This window comes from Macadamia integrifolia, chromosome 2, assembly GCF_013358625.1.
Source record: "Macadamia integrifolia cultivar HAES 741 chromosome 2, SCU_Mint_v3, whole genome shotgun sequence".
In the NCBI taxonomy this organism is placed as follows: Eukaryota; Viridiplantae; Streptophyta; class Magnoliopsida; order Proteales; family Proteaceae; genus Macadamia; species Macadamia integrifolia.
In genome coordinates, this window is record NC_056558.1 from 53,081 (window position 1) to 76,911 (window position 23,831).

The 23,831-nt window shown below is 38.1% G+C and overlaps 2 protein-coding genes, 1 long non-coding RNA gene and 2 other non-coding genes across 8 annotated transcripts in view; 4 read left to right on the forward strand and 1 right to left on the reverse strand.

Moving 5' to 3' along the window:
• Positions 1-7,621, forward strand: part of LOC122072259 (protein LAZ1 homolog 1-like) — an 11,958-nt gene extending 4,337 nt beyond the window's left edge. Inside the window, exons 5-12 of one of the 2 annotated variants that reach the window (XM_042636847.1) lie at positions 2,731-2,839; positions 4,275-4,459; positions 4,557-4,645; positions 4,886-4,943; positions 5,043-5,141; positions 6,522-6,767; positions 6,920-7,305; positions 7,418-7,621. In XM_042636847.1, coding sequence (XP_042492781.1) covers positions 2,731-2,839; positions 4,275-4,459; positions 4,557-4,645; positions 4,886-4,943; positions 5,043-5,141; positions 6,522-6,767; positions 6,920-7,204 — 1,071 coding nt within the window. In that variant the 3' untranslated portion in view covers positions 7,205-7,305; positions 7,418-7,621. Of the gene's footprint in view, positions 1-2,730; positions 2,840-4,274; positions 4,460-4,556; positions 4,646-4,885; positions 5,142-6,521; positions 6,768-6,919; positions 7,306-7,417 lie in introns of both variants that reach the window. The other variant, XM_042636846.1, reaches the window with a different exon arrangement.
• A 1,919-nt stretch (positions 7,622-9,540) lies between these two features.
• Positions 9,541-9,634, forward strand: LOC122072484. Its single transcript, XR_006138498.1, has one exon. It is a non-coding gene; the product is annotated as a small nucleolar RNA Z221/R21b (small nucleolar RNA).
• Positions 9,635-10,688: 1,054 nt separating this feature from the next.
• Positions 10,689-10,814, forward strand: LOC122072492. Its single transcript, XR_006138505.1, has one exon. It is a non-coding gene; the product is annotated as a small nucleolar RNA snoR111 (small nucleolar RNA).
• Positions 10,815-11,768: 954 nt separating this feature from the next.
• Positions 11,769-23,813, reverse strand: LOC122066362. Of its 3 annotated transcripts, XR_006136343.1 has the most exons (4): positions 19,161-23,813; positions 16,729-16,864; positions 13,596-13,874; positions 11,769-12,533 (listed from the first exon to the last, which is right to left on the reverse strand). It is a non-coding gene; the product is annotated as an uncharacterized LOC122066362 (long non-coding RNA). The 3 variants fall into 3 exon arrangements; XR_006136339.1 differs by lacking the exon at positions 11,769-12,533 and having other exon boundaries at positions 13,511-13,874; positions 19,161-23,812; XR_006136342.1 differs by lacking the exon at positions 11,769-12,533 and having other exon boundaries at positions 13,511-13,874; positions 16,729-16,853; positions 19,161-23,809.
• LOC122066351 (pathogen-related protein-like) lies at positions 12,727-14,787 on the forward strand. The gene is made up of 4 exons (XM_042630174.1): positions 12,727-13,071; positions 13,786-13,918; positions 14,048-14,346; positions 14,471-14,787. Exons 1-4 carry the CDS (start codon positions 12,922-12,924, stop codon positions 14,621-14,623), a joined length of 735 nt encoding a protein of 244 aa, XP_042486108.1. The 5' UTR covers positions 12,727-12,921; the 3' UTR covers positions 14,624-14,787.
• Positions 23,814-23,831: the final 18 nt, after the last annotated feature.

The following is a 23,831-nucleotide window of genomic DNA, read 5'->3' on the forward strand; positions in this document are numbered from 1 at the left end:
GGTTTCTACTTGCTAATGATGCCCAAGTGGTGGCCAGATACCTTAACAGGCCAAGCTCTGGCTTTTCTCTCTCTCTCTCTCTCTCTCTCTCTCTCTCTCTCTGTGGGATTGCAAGACTGAATCCTCAAAAGTAAACAAGATCCGATTCCCAGATCTAAACAGAGGCCAATAACCACCAAATAAATCATTAATTACCCAGAAAACTGAATCGATTGATGAATACCAGAAGTAGAAGTAAAATCAGAGAATAAGATAAAAACTTTTTTTTTACAATAAATATATCGGTGATTTGGCTGTTGACAATATAAGAGACCGATTACCTTCTCCATGATTTAATAAACCCGTTCTATTTATCCACCAAAAAAAATCGTATGTGATATTGCCCCATATATGGAATCTAGTTTGACTCACGTTAGAACTCCTAAATCTGCTAAAGAACTTCCCCTTGAATTGTCTGAATGGATTCTCAGTGGGAACGTAATGAAAGAAGTAAACTGACTCTCACATACAATTATAATACTACGTAAGGCTAGGTCAAAGATGACCTAATCTACAGTAGGATCATAGGTACTAGCTAACAGCATGTTAATATGAGATTCCAGCAACATAATATGAAAAATTAAAAGAGAATAAAAGATAGAAGAAGATGGATAGATTTGAGTCGAGCCTCTCAACATTCCCTGGGCCTCACCCTCTCATAGGTCTCTGACCTCACTGCATCTCACAGCCATTAATTGTTGCAAACTGAAACAATCTCATAATTTTCAAACTCGATTTGGCTGGTTATCAGCCTATTCCTTTATTTATAAATTCAATTGATTTACATCCGAGGTTCTTCTAGAAATTTCTCTAAAGAGAATCCTAATTAAAATAGGACTCTTCTTCCTAATCTAAAATTAGAGACTGACTGATTAACTATTACATGAAATTGAATATAACGAAAATAATAAACTTCTAAAATCCAACAACGCAAGGCAACAACTCTCTTGGACTCAAAGTACTCCATGCAAGCTGTGATTGGCCCACCAAATCTCGGTAGTTACGTCCTATTTAGTCTTTACTGCAATGGAGGAAGTAATCCTAAATTATCTCCTTCATGTGAGATGGCTTGGGATGATGCATATCAAAGCATGAAAAAAAAAAAAATGTCCACGAGACAACATCCAAAAAGATCACACAGCTGGCACTAGACCCACACGCAAGTCTGGAACCATCTTCCTTCAAATCAATAACTCGATTGCTAATACTTTCCCTAAACATAGCTGATCAATATCCACTAAATCTGGAATTTATTCTGGAAAGTGTCTTCCTCCAATTAAGGCTGGTTGGTGGGGGTGGGGGATGAACCTGGACAGATTATTGTTGAATATTCTCTCAACCACCATGGATCTACATGGGCCAAGTATGAACCACTTTTGAAGCCCACCCGATGGACATGTACTGCATCACATAGCTAAACTGAATATACATAACCCAACTTGATTTAACCTTTAAAATCAACTCAATTTAATCTAATTAAGTTCCAGGCTCGATCCACCAACAATAGACTCTAAAAACTAAAATAAAATTCATGACCCTGTTACTAAATAATTCAGCTTTACAATTGCTGAATGCAATATAATTTCATAAAATGAGGAGCCCAACTTATGTATGAGCCGAACCAAGATTGATATGAGCTTAAAATAACATCTCTATGCGTCTAGCCTGCATGTCTCACTGCCTAAGTGAGCTCCTAATTCACTTTGCTGCTATGTTCCCTAGCTGACCCTGGACCACTTGGTCATCTAGGTCTTACTTATGACAATGCTTTTTGGGGGGGGGGGGGCATGGGGACAAAAAGCAATTGAACATGCATAACAACAAATACATTTGTGCACACGTCACCCTATCTATCTCTCTGAACTTGGACTTTGAGAGTGATATCAAGCCTTGGAGAATTGAACTTGAAGATTGATGTCAGGGAACTTTGCAACTCAATTTTTCTTAATGACCTAATTCCACTACAGCATCAAGGAAACAAGGAAAGGAATTTTGAAGAGGAAAATGAAAAGCCAGAAAACACAACAATAGTAGATGAAATCAGTTGCCTCAGTTCACGTGATGGCCAATTTTGGTTTTCTCCTTAAAATACACGATAGTAGGGTGTAAGAAAAGGAGTTGTTATTCTTCAAGTCAGACTGTTATTTGATTTTTTCCTCAGGCAGTTACATGTACTGTAGCAGATAAATGTGCTGTAACAGAATTATCTGCCTTGCTATCCATTTATGCGGCATCATGGTTTGTTCATTAAATAGGCAGGCTTCAGAATCACACAGGTGGCTGTCTAGTGGCGTAATTGGATCTGTAGATCCCTAGATAACCAGAATTATTGCTTCCCATGCTGGCATTTCTCAGATATCCTTATCCTGTCTAACCATGCCTTACAATATTGTTGCTGAATACAAACATCACCGGTTCCTGAAAGAAGTGTTTTCACATATTTTAGTGTTTCTTCCATGAATCTCTCTATTGGAATCTTGTGGTTTTGCTCGGTAATATTTATTGGAAATTGGAAGGGAGTAGAGTATAACATGTTAAAACTGTTTCGTGTTATGAAATTGCCTGTTTACTTCAGCAGTATAGTGGCATCTTTAGTTGCACTCACTGAAGATAATATGGAATAGATTTCTAATTTAATTTTAATTGGATATTCATTAATTTTCTTTCCTGATTTTCATTCATTTTGGACAGTTCTTGTCATTATTGGATCCAAATTCTGCATTCATCTTTGAAATTATGCGGGACTGTTATGAGGCTTTCGCTTTGTATTGCTTTGAGAGGTATCTGATAGCCTGCTTAGGTATGTTTCAGTGTCCATAACTTGTTATTTTTATTGAAGCACTACAATTGTACTTAGATTTGTGTATCTGCAATGGGTGAGAAAGTTAGTCCTCTGTTCTGCTTTGCTTTCCCACTTGTCTGTTGTTTTTGGTTTATAGAGTGCAATTATCTTCTATGCAATGCTCACTTAGATTATTATTTTAAAATATCTGATATGTTGTAGTTACCACCACTACACCAGAACAAGTTGATGTCTGGCATTTGTTCAAAATGTGATGAGTCACATAGCTGTTGATTGATCCCTAGTACATTTTAGTCCACCTTTTCTTTTTCTTAATTTAGTTTTTTGATCTGGTGGTAGTTGCTTGTATATAAACATTTCCCGTTAGAAGAGGGTTAAGCTCTTTGTACTCAATAGAAAACCTGATATTTCCAAAGCAACTGTGTAAGAAAGAAAAAAAAGGCATTGGTCGGTTGAGATTTTTATGTGGAATTGTGGATAATATAGGGAGCTAAGAGGAGAATGTAATTATGCGAAGACATGGTTTGGCCTGGTCATTGGTTGGTTGGAAGTGCTCAGCTACTTTTACATTAGGGTGGAGGTTGGAATTTGACCAGGAAGAAAGAGGAATTAATCATGCAAAATGTCACTTTCATGTCTATGTTTTCTGAGGCTAATGGGGTTACCATCTAGTTGCTAGTTGACCAGGCATTGGTTATTTTACATTTGCTTTTCAACTTTAAGAGTAACTATTTTATTTCATACTCCCTGCCTTAATGCATACATGGTGGAAACAATATCAAGTGTCCTTAAGGTAATTAGAGTAAAAGGATATGGGAACCATTCTCTGCAACAATAAGTTATGGCATTGAGTTTTGTTGAAATGTAAAGAGAGAAATTTCTCATGGATTTTGGGTCAGAGTCCTGATAATAGCTATATTGCAACATATGCCATTTATCAGTAATTCTGTATGTGTACACTGAACTCTTGCATGCCTGCACACACCACACATACAGAAACACAAACACATACGCGTTTGAGTGTGACTTAAAATTATTATATTTTATTTCCAGAAATGAGTAGGCATTGATTAGTCAACAATTCAACTTGGCAGGCCAAAATGGGTGACTGTTTTTAGGGTTTGACACTACCTAATTTGACAGGACACTGCTAATTTGTTTTAAAAGAAGTGAGTTTTGATAGATGCTAGTTTTTAGTGAATTAAATTTAGCTTCTCTTTCAACAGAAACTTCATTTGATGCATGGCAATTTAAATTGCTAAAGTTATTATATATCTGCTACTTTATCTTTGAAGTTGGAGATACTGGGTTCTGCTTCTTGTTATTTCAATTTTTATTTCTTCATTCTCTTAGATGGCCTTTCTGGAACAATGGATGTGCATTTCCTGTAGACTGTTTGCTGCAACTTTGATCAAAACCTTGTTTCTTACAGGTGGCGAGGACAATACTATTAAGTTCATGGAAACATATGATCAAATTAATTCTAGCACACCTCTTTTGGAATCTGCATATTTTGATGGAGCTGTGAAACATCCATTCCCATTGAATTTCTTTTTAAGGCAGTGGTATCTTGGCCCTGATTTCTACTATGCTGTAAAAATTGGCATTGTTCAATATGTAAGTCTTCTTTTGCTGCGTAACATTTTTTGGAGGTCATTTATACTGACTTTAAAGATCGTTAAGCTGTTTGACTGACATGTCTCTTTCCTTTCAGATGATACTGAAGATGATCTGTGCATTATTAGCTATTATTTTTGAATTTTTTGGGGTTTATGGAGAAGGGCAGTTTGACTGGAGATATGGGTATGCAATCTCTCTTTTAGTAGTTCTTTAGATTAGAACATAGAGGTGTTCGTTGAAACTATCTTTCCTCTGTATTCCTGCCTAAATCTAAGTGATTAGCCTGACTACATCTGTTCCTTCTGGAACTTTTCTTTGGCTCCATGCTGATCATGCTAGGATGATGTTCAGCAAATTTTTTACTGTTTCACCGTTATGGTCTTTAGTCGTTTTCTTTTCTTTTCTTTTTTTCTTTGGCTGCAGCTATCCATATCTGGCAGTTGTCCTGAATTTCAGTCAGACGTGGGCTCTGTATTGTCTTGTACAGTTCTACTCTGTCACAAAGTTGAAATTGGAACAGATCAAGCCTCTAGCTAAATTTCTCGTATTCAAGTCAATTGTGTTTTTAACATGGTGGCAGGGTGTTGCTGTTGCATTTCTCTTCTCAGTGGGGGCCTTTCAAGGGTCTTTGGCTCAAGAGTTGAAAACACGTATTCAGGACTACATCATTTGTATTGAGGTATGGTATGAACTGATAATTTCCTTGACCTCTACGGGATTGCATACCCCTAAACCTTGCTTCTTGTTTGTCCATCAAAGCATATGTTGCAATGGCCATTGTGGAGATAATTACCTTTTCTTGGTTGCTTCTTGGAATGCAATGTCTTATTGTTATAAACTTTTTCTGGCCCTTCTCTCTCTCTCTCTCTCTCTGGTTGTATGTAGAAGACCTTTACAAAGACTATCCAAAATGCCTGTTATTTAAAATTTTCTGTGCGTTGGACCTATCGGAGAGAAAAGTCTGTCTCGTAGCCCTTTGCCACTGTTTTTGCTTTTAAATTGCATAGAATGAAAAATTATAATCACAGTGGAGTATTTTGTTAGTAACATGCGAAAAACTAGAGGTTACATAAGGGAATATCATTTTGACTTTTATAAGGATGTTTAACATTTAAAATTGTAATTTCTAGGGTAGTTTTGTCCTTGTTCACATTTCACAATAAATTTCTTCAAGGAATTAAGAGATGGTCTCCTTTTATTTGGGTCTGAACTCTGAAGTACTTTTATATATGAATCTAACAGGTATAACACTAGACATTGGGTTTCTTTTATTGATGGGTTTTGAAGTTCACCCCCTCCCTTTTGGGTTAATGTGAAGTAAAAAAACTTGTCCATAATAGATGAGTCAATTTGTTACAATTTAAGAGTTAGCAGTGAATATTTAGAGAATATGCAAAGGAAAAGGCACGAGATTCTGCTAGTACATGAAACAGGTGCAGGAGGAAATACCAACCATATAGGCATTTCTAACAAGAGTATGTTGTCCTTGTGAAGCAATATGAACAACAACAACAACAACAACAACAACAACAACAACAAAGCCTTATCCCAGCTTAATGGGGTCGGCTACATGGATCCAAGCAAGGACTGGGAAAAAGGAAAAAAATTGTACTTAATTGGTTTGATGTGATTGCATGGAAAAGTCAGCATTTCTGATCATTTTGAGACTCCCCCTACTCCTCCCCTTGAGTATGCTTTCTTCCTTGAACTTCTTAGCTTCTCTTCCAAGTGGTTGAAATCCTTGTTAAGCCAGGTGCTCAAAAACATTCTTTGTGATGATAATCGTCATGTTCTACCAACCTTAACCCAGTTCCCTTGCTTAATCATCTTCCTTCCCTATCCTTATTATGCTTATCCAAGCATTTTACTGAGGGAGAGAGGGAGAGACTGATTGTGCCCATTAACAGATTTCCAAGAGAGAGTGAGAGACTATTGATGTGTTAAGTTTATTAAGCCTGTTAAGTCAAATGTAAACGAAGTTAGGTCCACCTGTGTTGTTAAGTGAGAGACTATGCCTGTTGTTGTTGGAGCCTTCTGATTGTCAATTTGTGCCCAACAGATGGGTATTGCTGCTGTTGTGCACCTTTATGTCTTCCCTGCTAAGCCGTACGAGCGTGGAGAAAGATGTGTTCGTAATGTTGCTGTAATGGATGACTATGCATCACTAGGAACACCCCCAGATCCAGAGGAGGTTCGAGACAGTGAAAAATTTACTAGGATGCGCCTTGCCCACCATGGTGATAGAGAAAACAGATTGACTTTACCCCAAAGTGTTCGTGACGTGGTCTTTGGTAGTGGTGAAATTGTGAGTTTTTTTATTGGGTCATACATTGTACTAGTCTTTATCTATTTTCTAGTTTACTGATATTTTTTCCTTTTTTCTATTGTTAAGCAATGGGATTTACTGGTCATGAGAACAGAAGTACTGATCTCTTCTGTGTTTTTATGTGCTTGTAGATTGTCGATGACATGAAGTATACTGTTTCCCATGTAGTGGAACCAGTTGAACGAGGACTTGCAAAAATAAATGAAACCTTCCATCAGATATCTGAAAATGTAAAACAGCATGAGAAGCGAAAGAGAAACTCTAGGGATGATAATTACCTTATCCCCTTGAATTCATGGAACAAGGAATTTTCAGAAGTCCATGATTCTCTTCTTCAGGGTAGTGTCAGTGACAGTGGCTTGGCCAGTGGGAAGAGAATTAACCAAAAGAAAGCCACATCTTATCATGTCGATTAAGTAGATGAAATTCATAACCATCAAAATAAAATTTTGATAGCTGCATTGAGATTTGAATGCCGTAAACAATATTCTCAATGGCATCAACATTGTCTCGGGAGGTAGGTTCTGTCTCTATATGTTTTCATAGTTGGTTCTGTTTCTGTATGTTCTCATAGTTTTTCAATGCATATCATGCAAAAATTTCTGATGATGCCCTATGCTGCTTCTTAGGTTGAAGAAAGGTGGGAAGTTTCTGACTACAACTTCAACTTCTCATTACTGAGAAAATGTTTTGAAGCCTCCGAGAGGACTGACAGAACCTCACTTTAGTTTTTATGTGAGAGTAAATACATTTCCAGGATAGTTGGGGGGGAGGGAGCATTTCGAACAGGTGCCGCCATATGCCCTGGTTAGATAACTCACTGATGAGAAAGGGAAAAAAAAAACTCTAATTGTAAACACTATAGACATTCATGTAATCTCAACTTAAAAATTTAGTTCTTATACACAAAAATGCTGTTCACTTTGTGCTTTGGTCCAAGAAAAAGACTACTTCAAGTGAACTTTCTATTTCTTGGCATTTGTCTTATAATAGTAGACTTTTCTAACACGCATTATTACACTATCCAGCCCAGGCCCTACTGGATATGGATTCATTGATGGCATCCTTTATTTTTCCCCCTTCTTGAATGTTGTTTTTGTCTAGTATTGGTTATACATTGTGATACGCTTATGACTACAACTACTCATTACTGAGAAAATGATTAGAGGCTAGCCTCCGAGTGTGCTGGCAGAACCCTACTTTAGTTTTGCTGTGAGAATTAGTCCAGTTCCAGAAGAGGAGGTGGGGGCATTTCAAACAGGTGCTGCCATATGCCCTAGTTGGATAACTCACTGATGAGAAGGAAAAAGCCTAATTGTAAAGTACCATTTTCTGATAATATTTTACCCTTCTTTTTTTTTTTTTTAATTATTCTACAGACAACCATAGGGGCCTTTGTGAAGCAACGGTATGGTTACTCAAATATCTCTCATCAAAACTATAAATTGTAGTCTCATCAAGTTTCAGGCAAACATCTAATGAACATCTATGCAATTGGCCAGGAAGAGAAAAAAAGAGCTAGAAGACTGGTAGGTAACGTAAACAAATGGAAAGCTCATAAGGCAATGGATTTTAAATTAGTGAAGCCATTTGCAGATTCTTTTATACACCCTTTCACATTCCACCCATGAAATGAAATGCCCCTCTATTGAATGATCCGTACGCCATGATGTTTATTGGTGGAAAATTGCACTCATAACGCCATGTGGAACATCTCCCCTTAAGTTAAGTTAAAAAAAAAAAAAAAATAATGCTTTTCATTGAACACTCTAGAATTTCTTGGTGGATTTTTACGAGTGCTTTTATCTTATCGGATTTTTTTGAAGATTCGAAAATTTTGTATCCCTTCCCCCTTAATTTCCCTCACAACCAAATGTAGTTTTAATTTCCTTAGAAAAAAGGGCGCAATTCCTTTTTAAGTCGTTATAGCTGTGTCAAGCACCTGTTTCCCTATTCTCTCAGATCTCCACTGGAGATCTCTCTCCTATTTGTTGACATAAATGCCCTTGTCTTCCACATATGTGAACAAGCACCATATGTGCAGGTGAACCGAACTCATTTACAGTACATAAATATACCATATTTTACGTATTTATGCATACGAGATTAAGTGAGGCCAGGCTAAAAGCAGTCTCATGGTCAGTATCGGTATTGCTAGAGACATACTGATATGGGTATGGACTATGGATACAGAACGGTTGAATCGGCCAAAAAAAATGGATTTTTCTTATAAAAAGTGGTATTTTGATCTCGATACGACCTGGTCAAGCTGATCTGTATTGCTATTAGTATCGGTATAAGCAGTGCGATACGATACTTAATACCATGATTTTATAACCTTGGTCCTAATCCAGTAGCCTAAGGTCCAGAAAAGGCGAAACACAGCCAATTTGTACCAAAATGGGGCTGGATGAGATCGGGCTAGGGGTAGCCCAGCCCAATTCCCCCACCCCCTCTAAAATGGAGGGCAAATTTGATTTCCCAAACCCAGAGAAAGCGAATTAGGGTTTGGGTGCAGGATTTGTGTATTTAAGAAGCTCCCAGGAGAGTCCAAGACCCTCAGCTATTTCTTATCCTTCTGTTCTATCGTTTCGGCTTTTCTCAGGGCCTTTCGCTTCTGTTGCTCGGCGTTACCTGTGTCACTCCTTTATGGTTTCTTCTCTCTCTCTCTCTCTCTCTCTCTCTCTCTCTCTCTCTCTCTCTCTCTCTCTCTCTCTCTCTCTCTCATGTGTTTGTGTGTGTTTCAAAGTTTGGGCTGTGACGAAGAAATGTCATGCACCACTCTGATATCGATTATATCGATCAGTGTTGATAAATTGACTCAAACCCATATAATATCTGAGCCCAACACTCTTTTCGATCTCAGTAGGTATTTTTTTTATTATTATTATTATTATTATTAATTTTTTTTTTTTTCTGGATCTGAAATTCATTGTTTTCCTTCTCTTATTCACATTACGGCCGTGGCCTTTGCCTTCTGGTCTCTGGGTCTCTTGTTTGGAAGAGAGTGAGGAGGAACCAGGTGATGAGGTCTTTATGACCTACCACGATGCGGACCATACAGTATAAATCTTTTTGATTTATGCTCATGGGGATGAACTTGGTGACTGATGGTTCTCCTCTCTCCCACCAACCCTTGATCTTCCCAATCCATTTTTTTTTTTTCAACAATGTCGTAGATCTATTTGGATACAATTTCTTAGATGGCTTTAAATTAAAATAATAATTACAAAATAAGTGGATTTTTACCCTCTATTGTTTTAGCTGGAGTTTATAACTTTTACACAGGATTTCCAAGGACTTGTTGGTTGTTACATGCCTTTAGGGCATGATTCAAAGACTTGATCCCAGAAATGATCAAACCTCTATTTTGATTTGCCAATAAATAATGTTGTTGTAAATTCTTGGGATTAAAAGGGGAGAGAGAGTTCTGAGCATGGTTCAGAGAATTGGTCATTAACCTGCTTCTGATCATGAAGACCCTTTCAATAATTAATGCCTCTTTCTCCTCATACACAGGTTACGTGATTTCGTGGTTGAAGTTGTGTCATCGGTAAATGCTCATACACTATTAAAGACTTGTGAATGATAAAAATTAAAAAAAAAAAAAAATTCAAGATTTGAGGAAATTTCTTCTTCCCACTTCCCAGTTCTTGACCAGTAACACACCCTTCGATCGTTCACACAAAAAGAAAAACAAAACAATTGGAAAGAGACTGGTTTAAACCTGGGTAAGGTTCCAACGGATCCAATGGCAACGGCTCTCCAATTTGTTCTGAAAAAATACCACATATGAGATCACTTTGCAAAGATCAGCATCTGTTTTCTCCCAAAAGTTTCAAAACCATTATTTGTGGTTAATGACAAAGATGATAAACGCAAGACAATCCTCTGAATCAACAATAGAATGGGAGGCTTAAACATTTGTCTCTCGATGATTGAAGCGGAGGAATATAAAATGGTAGGCGAGATATCGTTTCAGTCGCCCATTCCTCGATTGGTGATTCGATTGTTGCTCGTCAACATTTTTTTTAGTCTTTCCATTCTTATTTTGATGAGTTTTTTCAAAAAAAAATTATGGACCAGGACCAAATTGTTACGGGGTCTGAACCAAAATGTGTGTAACGGCCAAAAGAGATACGATTATGTTCCACAGCCACGATAATGGCAAGTGCTATTTCAGTACGAGATGAGATACGGTTCTCAGAAGGGGGAGTTTCCTTGCTTGGGTTACGTCTCCAAATTTCAACCTCTTGTCCTCCGAAGTCTCGCGCTGCTTCAGTGATATTTCCTGTCAACAGAAATTGATTATCACAGATTTATTAGGCTTGTTTTCATTGTATCTTTTCTTCCTTTTCCCTCTTTCTGTGTATTATTTTTTCAATTTATGAAAATTACTGATCATTATTGGTTTGTATCTGGCAAAGGGTTGATAACTGTAGATTTACAGATTCTTACATCCCAATCTTTAGCTCTTTTCAGGTTCTAATGCGTATACATCCGAGTTCAGCCTACCCTTCCCCCTTCATCCTCTTTTCCTGAAAGAGAACTCCTTTTGGGTGGGGAGATGGCTGAGGGTTGTCAGATAAAGAACATGCTGTTAGGTTAAAATTACCTGAAAATTTCCTTTTTGTGATCTATACTTGAAAAAAATTAGAACCTGTCAAAACACTATTACTACTGACCTAGGGTAAGCAAGGGTGGAGTCATGAATGGTTACAAGATTCTAGCGTGATGCAGCTGACGGAACCTCTTCTTGAACAGCTTCTCCCTATCTGGTTATCCCTCTGTTTTAATTTTTGGGAGGGAAGAGAAGAGAAGAGAAGCTAGATCCTAATTGTGTCTACTAGGAATCGGTTGCTCCATGGTAGTGATCATAGTCCCTGTACAGCAAGTAATGCTTCCGTAGGACTTCGAACCTACAACAAGTCGACTCAAACGATGATGGGTTGAGGACATTTTCACCACTAAGCTACCAATCCTATTGATTATTTGCTGAGCAATTACACATTTTAAAATGAGCCATAGCATCCACTTCTTTATATTTCATAGGATATGATATGAAAGTAACAATTTTTTAGTTCACCACTTTGGTGATATAGACATTAGCTTGGATGTGCAAATACTGTGCCACTCTCTCTCTCTCTCCTCTCTCTCCTCTCTCTCCTCTCTCTCTCTCTCTCTCTCTCTATATATATATATTCTTTGTTTTTAAGGTCTAATTGATACATTTCACCAAACATTTCCCACTGAAGTGAAAGTCAAACAACCTAGTGACTTGAAGAGGTGTATAAGGATTATCAAATAGTAAAAGTAGCTATCACCACCACTCAATTATTTCAATCCTATATAATCTATGACACTGTAGATAGAGAGGAGACCGATTCCTCTCTTGACCATGACCTGTAACAATCTCATACCAACCATTGGTTGAGCCCCACACCCCTTGGTTGGATGGTGTGAGACTGTTACAGGAATTCATTCATGGTCCAGGAGAATATTGAGCCAGTTTTCAAAATTTGACTTCCTATTCGAATGCGTAAGCAAATTCAGATTCATCCCCTTGTCACTTAATAGAATATTCACTACAGAAAAAAAAAAAAAAGAAAAAAAAAATGGAGTAATATATTATTTGCAGTAAAGCAATGGCGGGCACGGCATTGCACCTGATGTGGAACTTTGAATGCTTCCTCAATTCCTTGTCTCCTCTCTTCTCGGATAAGGAATTGCAGACGATTTTTATCCCTGGACAATGATCCAAATCAGTATTTAAAAACCTCAAGTTAGTTTGATCCAGATTCCCTCCCCTGAAGTGAACGACCCTACCCCACCCCATCTCAGACTGTTCATTGGGGTGTGAGGACCACCTTTATAGGGTGTGGACTCTGGAGACCACACCCCATGGATGGTTTGAAATGGGGTGGGGTCGTTACTCGCAGGGGTGAGGAACCTCACCTCCTTAAAAACACACTAACCCCTAGTATCCATATCGGATTGGTCCGATCCAAATTAGCCATTCCTATCTGATCTGAATTTTAAATCCCTGCTCTGAATCCTGTATCCCTATATATATGCTATTCATTCCTGCGTATTAGCCCATCTCTCCATCTCCCTCTGAGATTTCAGTAGAGACATGGATACCTCAAGTGGTTCTGAGGCAGTAGTGAAGGGAGACAAGTACAGGTCTCATATTTTGGGAGAAGGAGAGAAGAACACTAAATGGAAATTTGGTGCTCCTAGCTATGATGTTGTCAATAAGCTCTTTGAAGAAGAGCGATCTAAGGTGACTTTGCACCTATTATTCTCAATTTTGCAAATTTCTAACCTCCTCCTTAATTTCTTTCTGGATTGAGCTACCATCCTTTCAATTTTGTCTACTGGTAAGGTCTCCAGTTGTTGGCAGTTTGGGTAGGGATTACCTTTTTACAAAGGAAGAAATTTCTTTCTAAATTCGTTTTTGGTTATGTACTATATAATCTAAGTACTATAATTCATTAAGGATAACAAATCAATCAATTATTAGCCTCACAAGTAGCAATTCTTGTGAGATGATCTCTGTGTTTCTTGTTTAATATCCACTTCACTTACTGACCTTCAGTTCCCCTAGGTCAGTGTTCACAAACCCAGAATCAGTATCCGGTTCTGTCCTATCAGATCCGTTCAGGATCTGTGCACCCAATTCAGTTTTTAAATCCCTGCCCTAGGTTCATACAGTGGGTCAGTAAAAGCAATGGTAAATAATTTGATTTAGAGTCATATATGACCAGAGGGAGGATGAAAATTTCATCTTTGAGTTTAAGAGCTTACAGAGAATATGATGTTAACAAGCGAACCGAGGTATCTTTCGCCCATGAAATTCCTTCATCACCGAGGTGTTTCCTTCACCCACGATGAAGGAAAATTTTCTTCTTAACAAGTGGAGCTTGCCTCCTTGGGAAATCTAGCTCTTCATCCCTCGCACCTCTTAAGTACTGATCCTGCCGCCTTGCTTTTGTAGGAATGGCCCAAGGGATCCTTGGAAGAGACGGTGCAAAACCTTGTCAAAACATTTGAAATGGAGCTCTTCCATAAGGCTCGTCCGGAAGACTACAAAACAATAAACACTCAGAAGTTCAGACTCATCATCAATGGCAAGTGTCAACAATTAACCAACCAACTCTAACTTTGGTTTCAAGTTTCAATTAGGTGGAGATTATTTGTTGACACAGCTTTTTACTAATGGATGGATTTGTAAACAATTAATGGGTGGCCAATTGCAGGAGGGAGACCCATATCCCTTGAGGAGGTTGCAAAGGTTGGAGGCTACAACGCGTTCTTGCAAAGCTCCTTACCAGACCGATTACGTGCTTATGATCCATCTACTGAGACATCTGAGTCATCCCATCACGCATTCGGAACAGCATTTCCTCGTGGATTTGCCTTGGAAATCCTTCAGGTGTTTTCAGGTCCTCCGGTGGTTGCCTATAAGTTCAGACATTGGGGTTATATGGAGGGTCCTTTCAAAGGCCATGCTCCAACTGGGGAGAGAGTTGAATTGTATGGAGTAAGCATCGTTGAGGTACATCCCTTCTCCTTATTTTGTTTTACCTTTGAAAACCTCACTAAAATTGTTTGTTTTAGCTGAATTGTGCCATAGGGTGGAGATCTGATTTATGAGTATCATGGGTGGTATGTGGCTTTAGGTTGACAAATCCATGCGAATTGAGAAGCTGGAGTTCATCTATGATGCCGCGGAATTGCTTGCCGGACTTCTTAAAGGTCCTGTTTTGAAGGAATTTGAATCTGACACCTCACCAAAATCATCTCTCCATTGCCCTTTCTTGAAAGAGGTGTAGGAGTTTGTCATTAGGAGTTGAACTATGTATGATCATCCTGTTCCTATGCGACATTTTACTGAAATTCCCTTAAATTTGGCTATGAGATAGGAAATGAAAACTGTTGGCGCTACAAGTGACACATGAATATATTATGAATAATGAGTAAGGAGTGTTGGCATCAACAATTTATGAATGGAAAAAAATCATGGTTAATGAGATCGTGTCCAGGACCCAGGTGACTCAAAAGTGAATTCCAGGAGTAACTATGGAATAAAATGCTGGGTTACATTAAGTTTCCAACACTAACAAGGATGAAAGCCATTCACTTGACTCCATTAAATTTGTTGCAGCAAAGTTTCGGCAGTGGCAAAATTTGGTCCCTTTGCCAAAGCACCAATGAAGTAGATTGGGGGACTGAATATTTCACATCCTCATCAAAAGAGATAATAGCACACCATTTGATGCAGCACAGCTCAGACAAGGTCAATGACAAAAATTAGTGTGATAATGTGATCAGGATCATCACTTGCCTATTATTATTATTTTTCACAAGTATGCCCCTAAATAGAGTTGAAAGGTAAAATAGGACTTGTGTAGCTGGGATCATATGGTTGGTGGGATAAAGCCTAGTTGAGTGGAGTTGAGTTACAGTCGAGAAAAGTTCAGAGCGTAAAAACTGAACTGCAGATGATACGGTGGAAAATCATATGATCATATTAAGTACTCACAAGTGATAAATGCAAGTAGACTACCTAATAAACTATCATCGGCTTGTGGAAATTAATTCTAAAGCCTTCTCACAAGAAGGATTTGAACACAAGACCTTATCTAGAAAATATCTGAAAGCAGTAAGATGAACACACCAGAACATCAAATCTATGGCTAAACACCATTTCTAAATGTTTATTGATCTTCTTCAATGCATTTCACTTGTTCCCACATATTCCCCATGTGTTTGGCATCCATATTGGTGCTGCATCCCATGTACTACCAAACATGACTGCCCAGAATAATGGCATTTCTACTAGAAAGGCATCTACACAAACACTACTAAGGGATGCAAGGATCCTACTTTTAACAGTGTCAATTTGGAGTCCAACCCAATTCTCATTTCCCTTTCATGCCCCTAATTGTACAAATAACCACTTAAACATGGTTAGCCTTGGAATTTTGTCCAGTAACCCATAACCACCCTATGGGATAGCCTTGGAACATGGGTTGTACAAAAAACTACTCTCTCTCTCTCTCTCTCTCACACACACACACACACACACACACTCCATTTCTCTCCCTTTTTCCCTCTTTGGTTACCTATCCTACCATGGGAAGTTAATATTGTATTTTGGGTACGTTATATAATTTTCTTAGTGAGATTTTTCTTGGACACATGCAGTACTGCACCCTAACACCTCTAGTTTCCCGTAAACTATGAGATAAGGTACAAGTTACTCCAAGTTCAGATTTGGGAAGTTTACCTTGTACAGTTTAATCAGGATCATCAAGGGTCAAACCACAAGAGGGCATCCACAATTCACTAAGGCAATGGTGGCCATCTTCATGTCTTACCACACCACAACCAATTTAGGTCAATACAAAGGCCATGCAAGAAACACTTAATCCAGTCAATCCAAAGGCAATGGAAGAAACAATTCAGGTGCCAGGCCTGGCATAACTTGTTAAGGATATTATATATATATATATATATGGAAGACATTGTGAAAATTTGAAGAAAGTACAAGCCTTTAGGAGAAAACATTAAGGTGAGAATCGTGATTAGGATTGAAAATACAATTATCAATAAAAATCCACCAAATAATACAACTATCAGTGAAAATTGGCATCGTTCAAGACTTCTTCAACTAATGGGCAGACCAGGGTATTGTGCCTATAATGCAGGCTAGTTTTGGACCGTTATCACTATGCTTGTATTACAAGCAGGTGAAGAATATACGATAATCAAATAGATCAAACGAATATACATCATCAATTTCAAGGAAAAGAATTTGTAAAATGAGATGATGCACACATCAAGATTTTTTTTTTTTTTTTCCTTTTTTTTTTTTTTTGGTGGGGGTGGGGAGTTCTAAATTAAGGAACACTGTACTGTCTGATAGAGAACTCACCACCCATGTTGAGAATTCTACATCAAGAAACATTGTATGGTTTGATAGAGCTCTGGCCAACCATGATTGCAAAGTGAAGAACTGAAGATGAGCACTGACAATTCTCTTTGTTGAAATGCAATGACCTGTGAGCATTCTAGAATTAAGAACAATATACAGTCATTTTACTCGACCATAGGAAGAGGGTCTGAAATATAATATAGTTATCGATATCGATGAGACGGGAAGGCTTGCTTGCTATAGTCTCAAAAGTATCGGGTGGTCAGAGCGGTTGGAGTAGTTCTGTCTTTCCATCCCCGCCCCTACTCTTGGAAAAAGCTATTGCGGATCTTCACTTCAATCATAGGAAGCAGAGGAGGACTGGATCTGGATACCGTAAGGCACATGCAACAACACGAAAAGCGTCGGAAAGGGGGGAACCGATTGATTGTTAATGTTAAATAGTAGAATAGGAGAAAGCCTTGTTTCCGGGTACAATAGGTCAACGAAAAGCCAACTCAATCAATACGTGAAATAACAAATGTTGCAAACCATAAGTAAAATTGAAAGCCTCTACTTCATGACTGGGCATTATATTCCTCCTCACATTTCCAGTTGTCCTCTAATGCATATGAGGGAAAAAAAAAAAAAAAAAAAAAAAAAGCTCCACAAACAAAATTAGTGAGTTGAACTGAAAAGTTCCAAAACCATTTACTAGGAAATGCAATACATCCCTGACTGGTTGGAACCAATTCTCTGTTCAGTAGAGTACATGATATATCAGGAGTTCCTAACAAAGAATATAACAACTAATTATTTTACTACCACCTAACAAAGAATATAAGAGCAGTTAACTATTTTGCAAACATATGATGCTTCTTAGAGTGCCAATGCTAATCAACTCATGGTTTAAAACTTGGAATTGGATTGGCCAGATTACTTGATCTGGATCGGGATCAGCTGTCGCAGATCTGAGTTTAAGGCCAAATAAAAGGACATCATGAAGCAGCCAGTAGGAAGAGAAAGGGGAAAAATTCTTAGATTTGACCCCTGCATCAGTAGTAGCAGTCGTCTAGAAGAATTCCAGCAGCAGCAGCAGCTCAGAGTTTCTAATTTGGTTTTGTAATTTAAATTTAGTTTTAATTCAATAAAAGTTCTAGAAACTTGACTGCAGATCAGAATTAACTATTAGGCTAGTTCTAGTTGATTCTAAGCAGGTTTTTATTTTTAATTCACGAGTTAACTTTGGAAGTTCGTAATTGAATCCTAAGCAACCAGGCTGATCACTACATTATAAATAGGGATCAACCTCTCAGTTGTAAGGAATAGTTTCGATCAACAAAATTTCCGCTATTGTAATACAATTCTCTGGATTCACAGTGATTGAGGAGTTTAGTACTCCTTGGCTTTGGGTGGACCCCTAGACCATGTAAGCAAGGATTTCTTCTCCTGTATTTGCTGCTAGTGCTTCAAGTTCTTTACAAGTTCTTCTCAATTCCGTTCCTGTGATCCACATTCTAAAACCCAACTTCAACAGGTCAGTGCCAACCTTTTTCAGTACCCTGCGATTACCCCGTTTTTGGACTATTTTTCACTGAATTGTTTCTTCTTTCATATCCCGATGGTCATCCCTAATTCCAGCATTTGATTCAAAATCCGAAGCATCTGACCTTGAACTGTTTATTGCTGGATTGTTCATTAATCGGCCGATCCTGATCCAGTCGAATCACCCTGAAACTTCAATTAAAAGCCTAAAAGGGATTACCAGTAGTCTTGTTTTTTCATTATTTCTCTCATTTTGGCTCCAAAAGATCCCAAGTTCCACGATTCATATCCTTTTACATGGATATATGAATATCTTCCAAAAAAATTGTTGAGAAAACTCATTTTTAAGAGATCAAAGCCAGACCTATTCATGGATTAAAGTTTCAAGGTGAGAAAAGTCTATATTTTCGCACTTTTCTTCATGTTTGTTTCACTAAATGAGTAGATATGATCTCTAATGAGATAGATCTATGCATTTAGTGAACATTTTGTTTTATTTATTTATTTGTTTTTTTTTTTCTTGTGTGTTTATAGCCTTGGAAATGACACCCCACCCCCCCCCCCCCCCCCCCGCGGCTGAGCTAGCCGAACCCAAACAGCAATCCCAAGTTTTAAATACTTGACTCAACTAAGGTTCACTACATTATTTCATGTCACTGGGGCAGGACCAGTGGTTTACAACTTATTTTGCTTCAATAAGAACTTTGTACATGACATATTTGATGTACCCCAATGGTTGTCGACTTGTTTTCCTTCAATAAGAACTTTGTATAAATGACATACATGAAATATGTTGACAATAAGGGGCACATCAAAGTCTCCTGAAACAATATCATATAGAACAGAACTTGCTACCATATGTAACTGGAGAACAGAATTGAATGATTAAGCCTTCAAAAGTCACACACCTTATTTCAAGTTCGAAGATTCTCAACAATGGATGTCGGATTGGGATCTTCTTAGCCTTTGTGAAGTAAGGTTTCACCTCAAAAGGATCTCACAGCCATTATTATACTCAGTTCTGCTGCGGTAGGTGTCCCAGACATGAAACACATTGTTCAACGATTCATCCAGTGAACCTTATCCAGTGATTCATTCAATGCTTGCAGAGCAACCTTGTAATGTTCCTGAGAGGTCAAACATTTGTCAATAATTTGTAGAGCACATTTATTTAAATGATGACACCATTCAACTGGGTTCTTGACATCAACGTTTTCAGAGCCATGATCCTGAATACATTGGTGCTTAAAATCCTTTCTCCATCGTGATAGAATATATTGAGACGGGATCTCCTCCATACCATTATAATTGAGGACAGTTAATGCATGTCTACATAAATAACCTTTAAAGTGAATCCAATTGCAAATACAATGAATTTCCCCCACAGCTGTATTATATAGAACTTCATATTCCATAACCTCCCTCCTGCTGTCCTCACCCTCAACATGTTCTTTAACTATGTATGTTATGACTGACCCGTCAGCATGCACTTGTGTTGTATTAAAACATGAAATAATCGCCTCCACTTCATGTTGGAATTTCTTAAATATTTCCCTTGTATAAAATTTTGAGAGCTGTGATTCAAAAGAACATTTTGTTTTCAATATGGGAGTTAAATGCAATGACTCATAATCTGCTTTGGCTTCTTTCTCAATCTTCTTTTGTGAAGCAACTTCATAATTTTCGAGAAGGAGTTTGTCGATGTAAGTATCCATCAAAATATGTATCCATTCCCACACTCCGTTTATTAGTGGAAAGACCAGCTAAACAGGTGTCCTGTAAATAAACAGGAGCCCATCGTTGTCGATCTTCATACAACACTCGAAGCCATTGATGATTCCTAAGAGCATAACGCTGTATCATATCCTCCCAAGAATTTTTGAATTCATGCACTCTCATAGAGTCATAAACAGCTCTACTCAATGCACATTTGATTGCTTCATACTCGCCCAGTTCTTTCAATTTCTCCGGAACCTTCTGCATGATGTGGCAAACAGAAATATAATGACGGGAAGTTGGGAATGCTAAATTGACTGCTCTTTGTATGGCCCTGCACTGGTCAGTGATTATAGCAGATGGAGGGCGCCCTAACATATATGTAACCCAAGCCTTGAACAACCAAAAAAATGACTGTACTGTCTCACTTTCAAGCAAACCACAACCCAATAACACTAACTGACCATGGTGATTTACACCAAGAAATGACACAAATGGTATCTCATAGCTGCTTGTCAAGCATGTAGTGTCAACTGCAACAACCTCACCAAAGTAACGATAAGCTGTCCAAGACCTAGCATCAGCCCAGAACACATTCCTCATATTTCCTTCATTGTTGTGATCCATCGAGTAAAAGAAGTCTGGGATCATCAATTGCATGAAGCAAAAAAAATTTGAAAGAGCTTGTGGATCTCCTTCTTTCAGCTTTAACCTTATGCTTGGCTCAGCTCAACGAAAGACCTCTCTTTCATCAAAAGGCATGTTTTCATAACCCAATATATCCAGGGGAAGCACTTGATACAGGTTATTTATTTGAATTTCTTCATAATCTAACTGGCTTTTTCTTTTGACTCCAGCACCAAAATTTACTCCAGCACCAAAATTTTTATGTGATCTATAAAGTTGTATATTGTCTGGACTAAGTAAATGGTTATGTTCAAGACTCACTTCAGTCACTCTCCAATTTCCAGAGTCCATTAACCTTAGTCTCAGAAATGCCGGACAACCAGTTCTTGTGTCTGCTCTTGGACGCGTTGTGTCGCACTTCTGTTTGAAACCTTCCCTACTGCAACTGAGTACCGCACCTCATTTCTCTCTATTCTTTTTGTTAAACCATGAGCATCTAACTCTAGTGCCAAATCCATGTTCCTTAGCATACCAATTGTAGAAGTCATAAGCAGCATCATATGAGTCAAATTCCATCCCTACACATGGTGGGACAGGTTCCTTCCTTTCATTTTCCACATCATGATGACCATCAGAACCTGTTCTGTCACAATTTCTTGACATAACATGGACAAAGCCTTCATCCTCAAACAATGCTTCACTATTGAGAGAAATTACTTCCATCTGGAGCAGAAAGATAAACCAGAAGCACACTTTGGCGGTGACTTAGCCAACAAAAGTATGTCCTTACCATCAAATGGCACATATAAGAAAATCTTCAAGTATTTGTTTAACATTATAGAATGCAAATAAAGACACTTATATGTGCTGCACAACCATTGGCTAATTCACTAAAGGATAGCACCAAAACAATATTCAGTACTAGACGATTGGCCAAATAACAAGTTTATACAGCAGCATTCTGTGTACTCAGATATGACAACTGTCATAAAGTTATGGCAAGAAGTCTGGAAAATTATTATAATCCGCTGTATTAGTCCATCCAGTGGAAGTCCCTGTTGTGCTCTCTTACAAAGCCATCTTACAGAATCTACAGGAGATAAAAAGGACTGGGGCAAAAGTGCCAATTCACAGGAATCATATCTGCCACCAATTAATTTCACAGATAAGTGGAGGTAAGGCTTCGTACATTTGCCCCTCCCAGACCCTGCATTAGCGGGAGCCTCGTGTACTGATATGCTCTTCTCAGGGATTAAAATATAAAAATAAAAAAGCTGATGAAATGGAAACATAAAACCACGGAAAGACGATTTGACATGGGGATAGATTTAGATAATTTCTTTCATAAAAAAATGGCGTACCCACCATGACAATTTCTTTCATAGTGCATCTGAAATATACTAAAGCTCTCAAATTCACAATGCACAAGGCCTAGCAGTCAACAGTATGACTTTTATGTTGATGCAAACAGCTGTATGCTTCTAAATTATAAGATGGATCCAACCTTGTTATCCTTATGAGTGAACAGAATAAAGTAATGGGTCCCTAAAGTAATTATCCCTTCAGAATCCCTTTAGAATTGTCAGCAAGGACTGATATTTCCCACTTCTGCAGGGGGAGTTGTGCAGCTGAGAAACCATACTTCCACTTTTGGGTAACAAATCACAGTGACCAATGAGTCCCACGTGGAAAAATCAGAGTGAAAATAAATTCAATTGGAGGTAGAATCCAAGCAAAGCACTAACACGCAAAATAACCTGTACTGATTACTGAACGCCAACAACTATTCCTGACCAAATTGACAAAGGAATATGTGACTCGCCAACCGCTAATTACATTAATATAAATGCAAGAATATCATGTAGAATGCATAAGAAAGCAAAATTTTCATTTTGAGGATGACTCCCACATTTCTATGCTTCAACTTAAATCTAAGCGACTCCATTGAGAACTCAATACTTTCATACACAGAAAATTCTACATTTTGACTAAGAGAATCGTTAAAGTTAACAAATTATAAAGAGAGAAAAAAGGGTGGGCGTTGCAGGGAGACCATTTTGCCCATTTGAATAAGGTAAGCCCCAAGAATATACTGACAAACAACAAAGCAACTCCTTTTAAATAAAACCAGTTGAAAATCTGACACAAACAAATCACCCACTCTCTCTACGAACTAATAGAGATGGGAAAAAAAAAATAAATAAATAAAATAAACAATGCCTTCAAAAACCCAGAAACAACTGTGAAGAAAAACCCAATATTTTAACTTCAAGAACAGTAAAGAGAAATCCAAAATCTTAGAATCTACAGAGTTGATCCCATACTCTTTAACTAAAACCAGACATGATCATGCAAAGATGACTATATTTTGCCTTTCCGTCATCGCCAGGCTATTATCACAAAATTGAATCCCAATTGGAAAAGAGAAAGAGTCCAAATGTCCAATACCCGATGGCGCAAAGACAAACTGACACCGATATAGGAGTACAGGGATCATATTCGAGCTTTGAATGTGAATCAGACTATGATTGTGACTGTAAGATGGTGAGAGAGCAAAGAACAGTGGCCGATATAGTGAGAGATCACAGAGAAGACGGTCTGCACTCTCCACCGTCCATTTTATTTTTCTTGAAGATGTTCCGTTAGCCTGACGTTCACCGTAAGGGGAAGAGGAAGACGCTCTATGCCACGTGCCTACGGCTGTACTCGTCAGTCCTCACCTCCCACGTGGGATAACCCCATACATTACTAGATTATACAAAACTATAATTAAATTTACGAGAAAGTACAGCAAGAGAACTGGAACCGAAACCGGTCGATTAAAACCAAACCGAACTGAAACAGAAAGAAATCCGGTTTGCCTTCTTTCTGAAAGGTACAAATTTATCTTGTTTTGGATTCAATTTTAAATTAAAATCCTCAATTTGAACCAAACCAAGTAAAACGTAATCCACCAAAATCGAATCTGAACCGAACCTAAATCATACTAAACCCAACCATTTGTGTGGAAATACCTGTTACAGAGTTTTGTAAAAGGGTATACCAGATTTGACATTGTGAAACTAATATTTTCACGAGTTTCCAATTTCCTTCCCAATTTTGTATGTTTCAACAGGTTACTCCACTTAGACCGAACTTGAACCGAATTATCAAGATCGTATATGAACCAAATAAATCCCTAGTATCATTTATTAGATTTCAGCGTATACATATTGTATCCTATCTCCCCCCCCCCC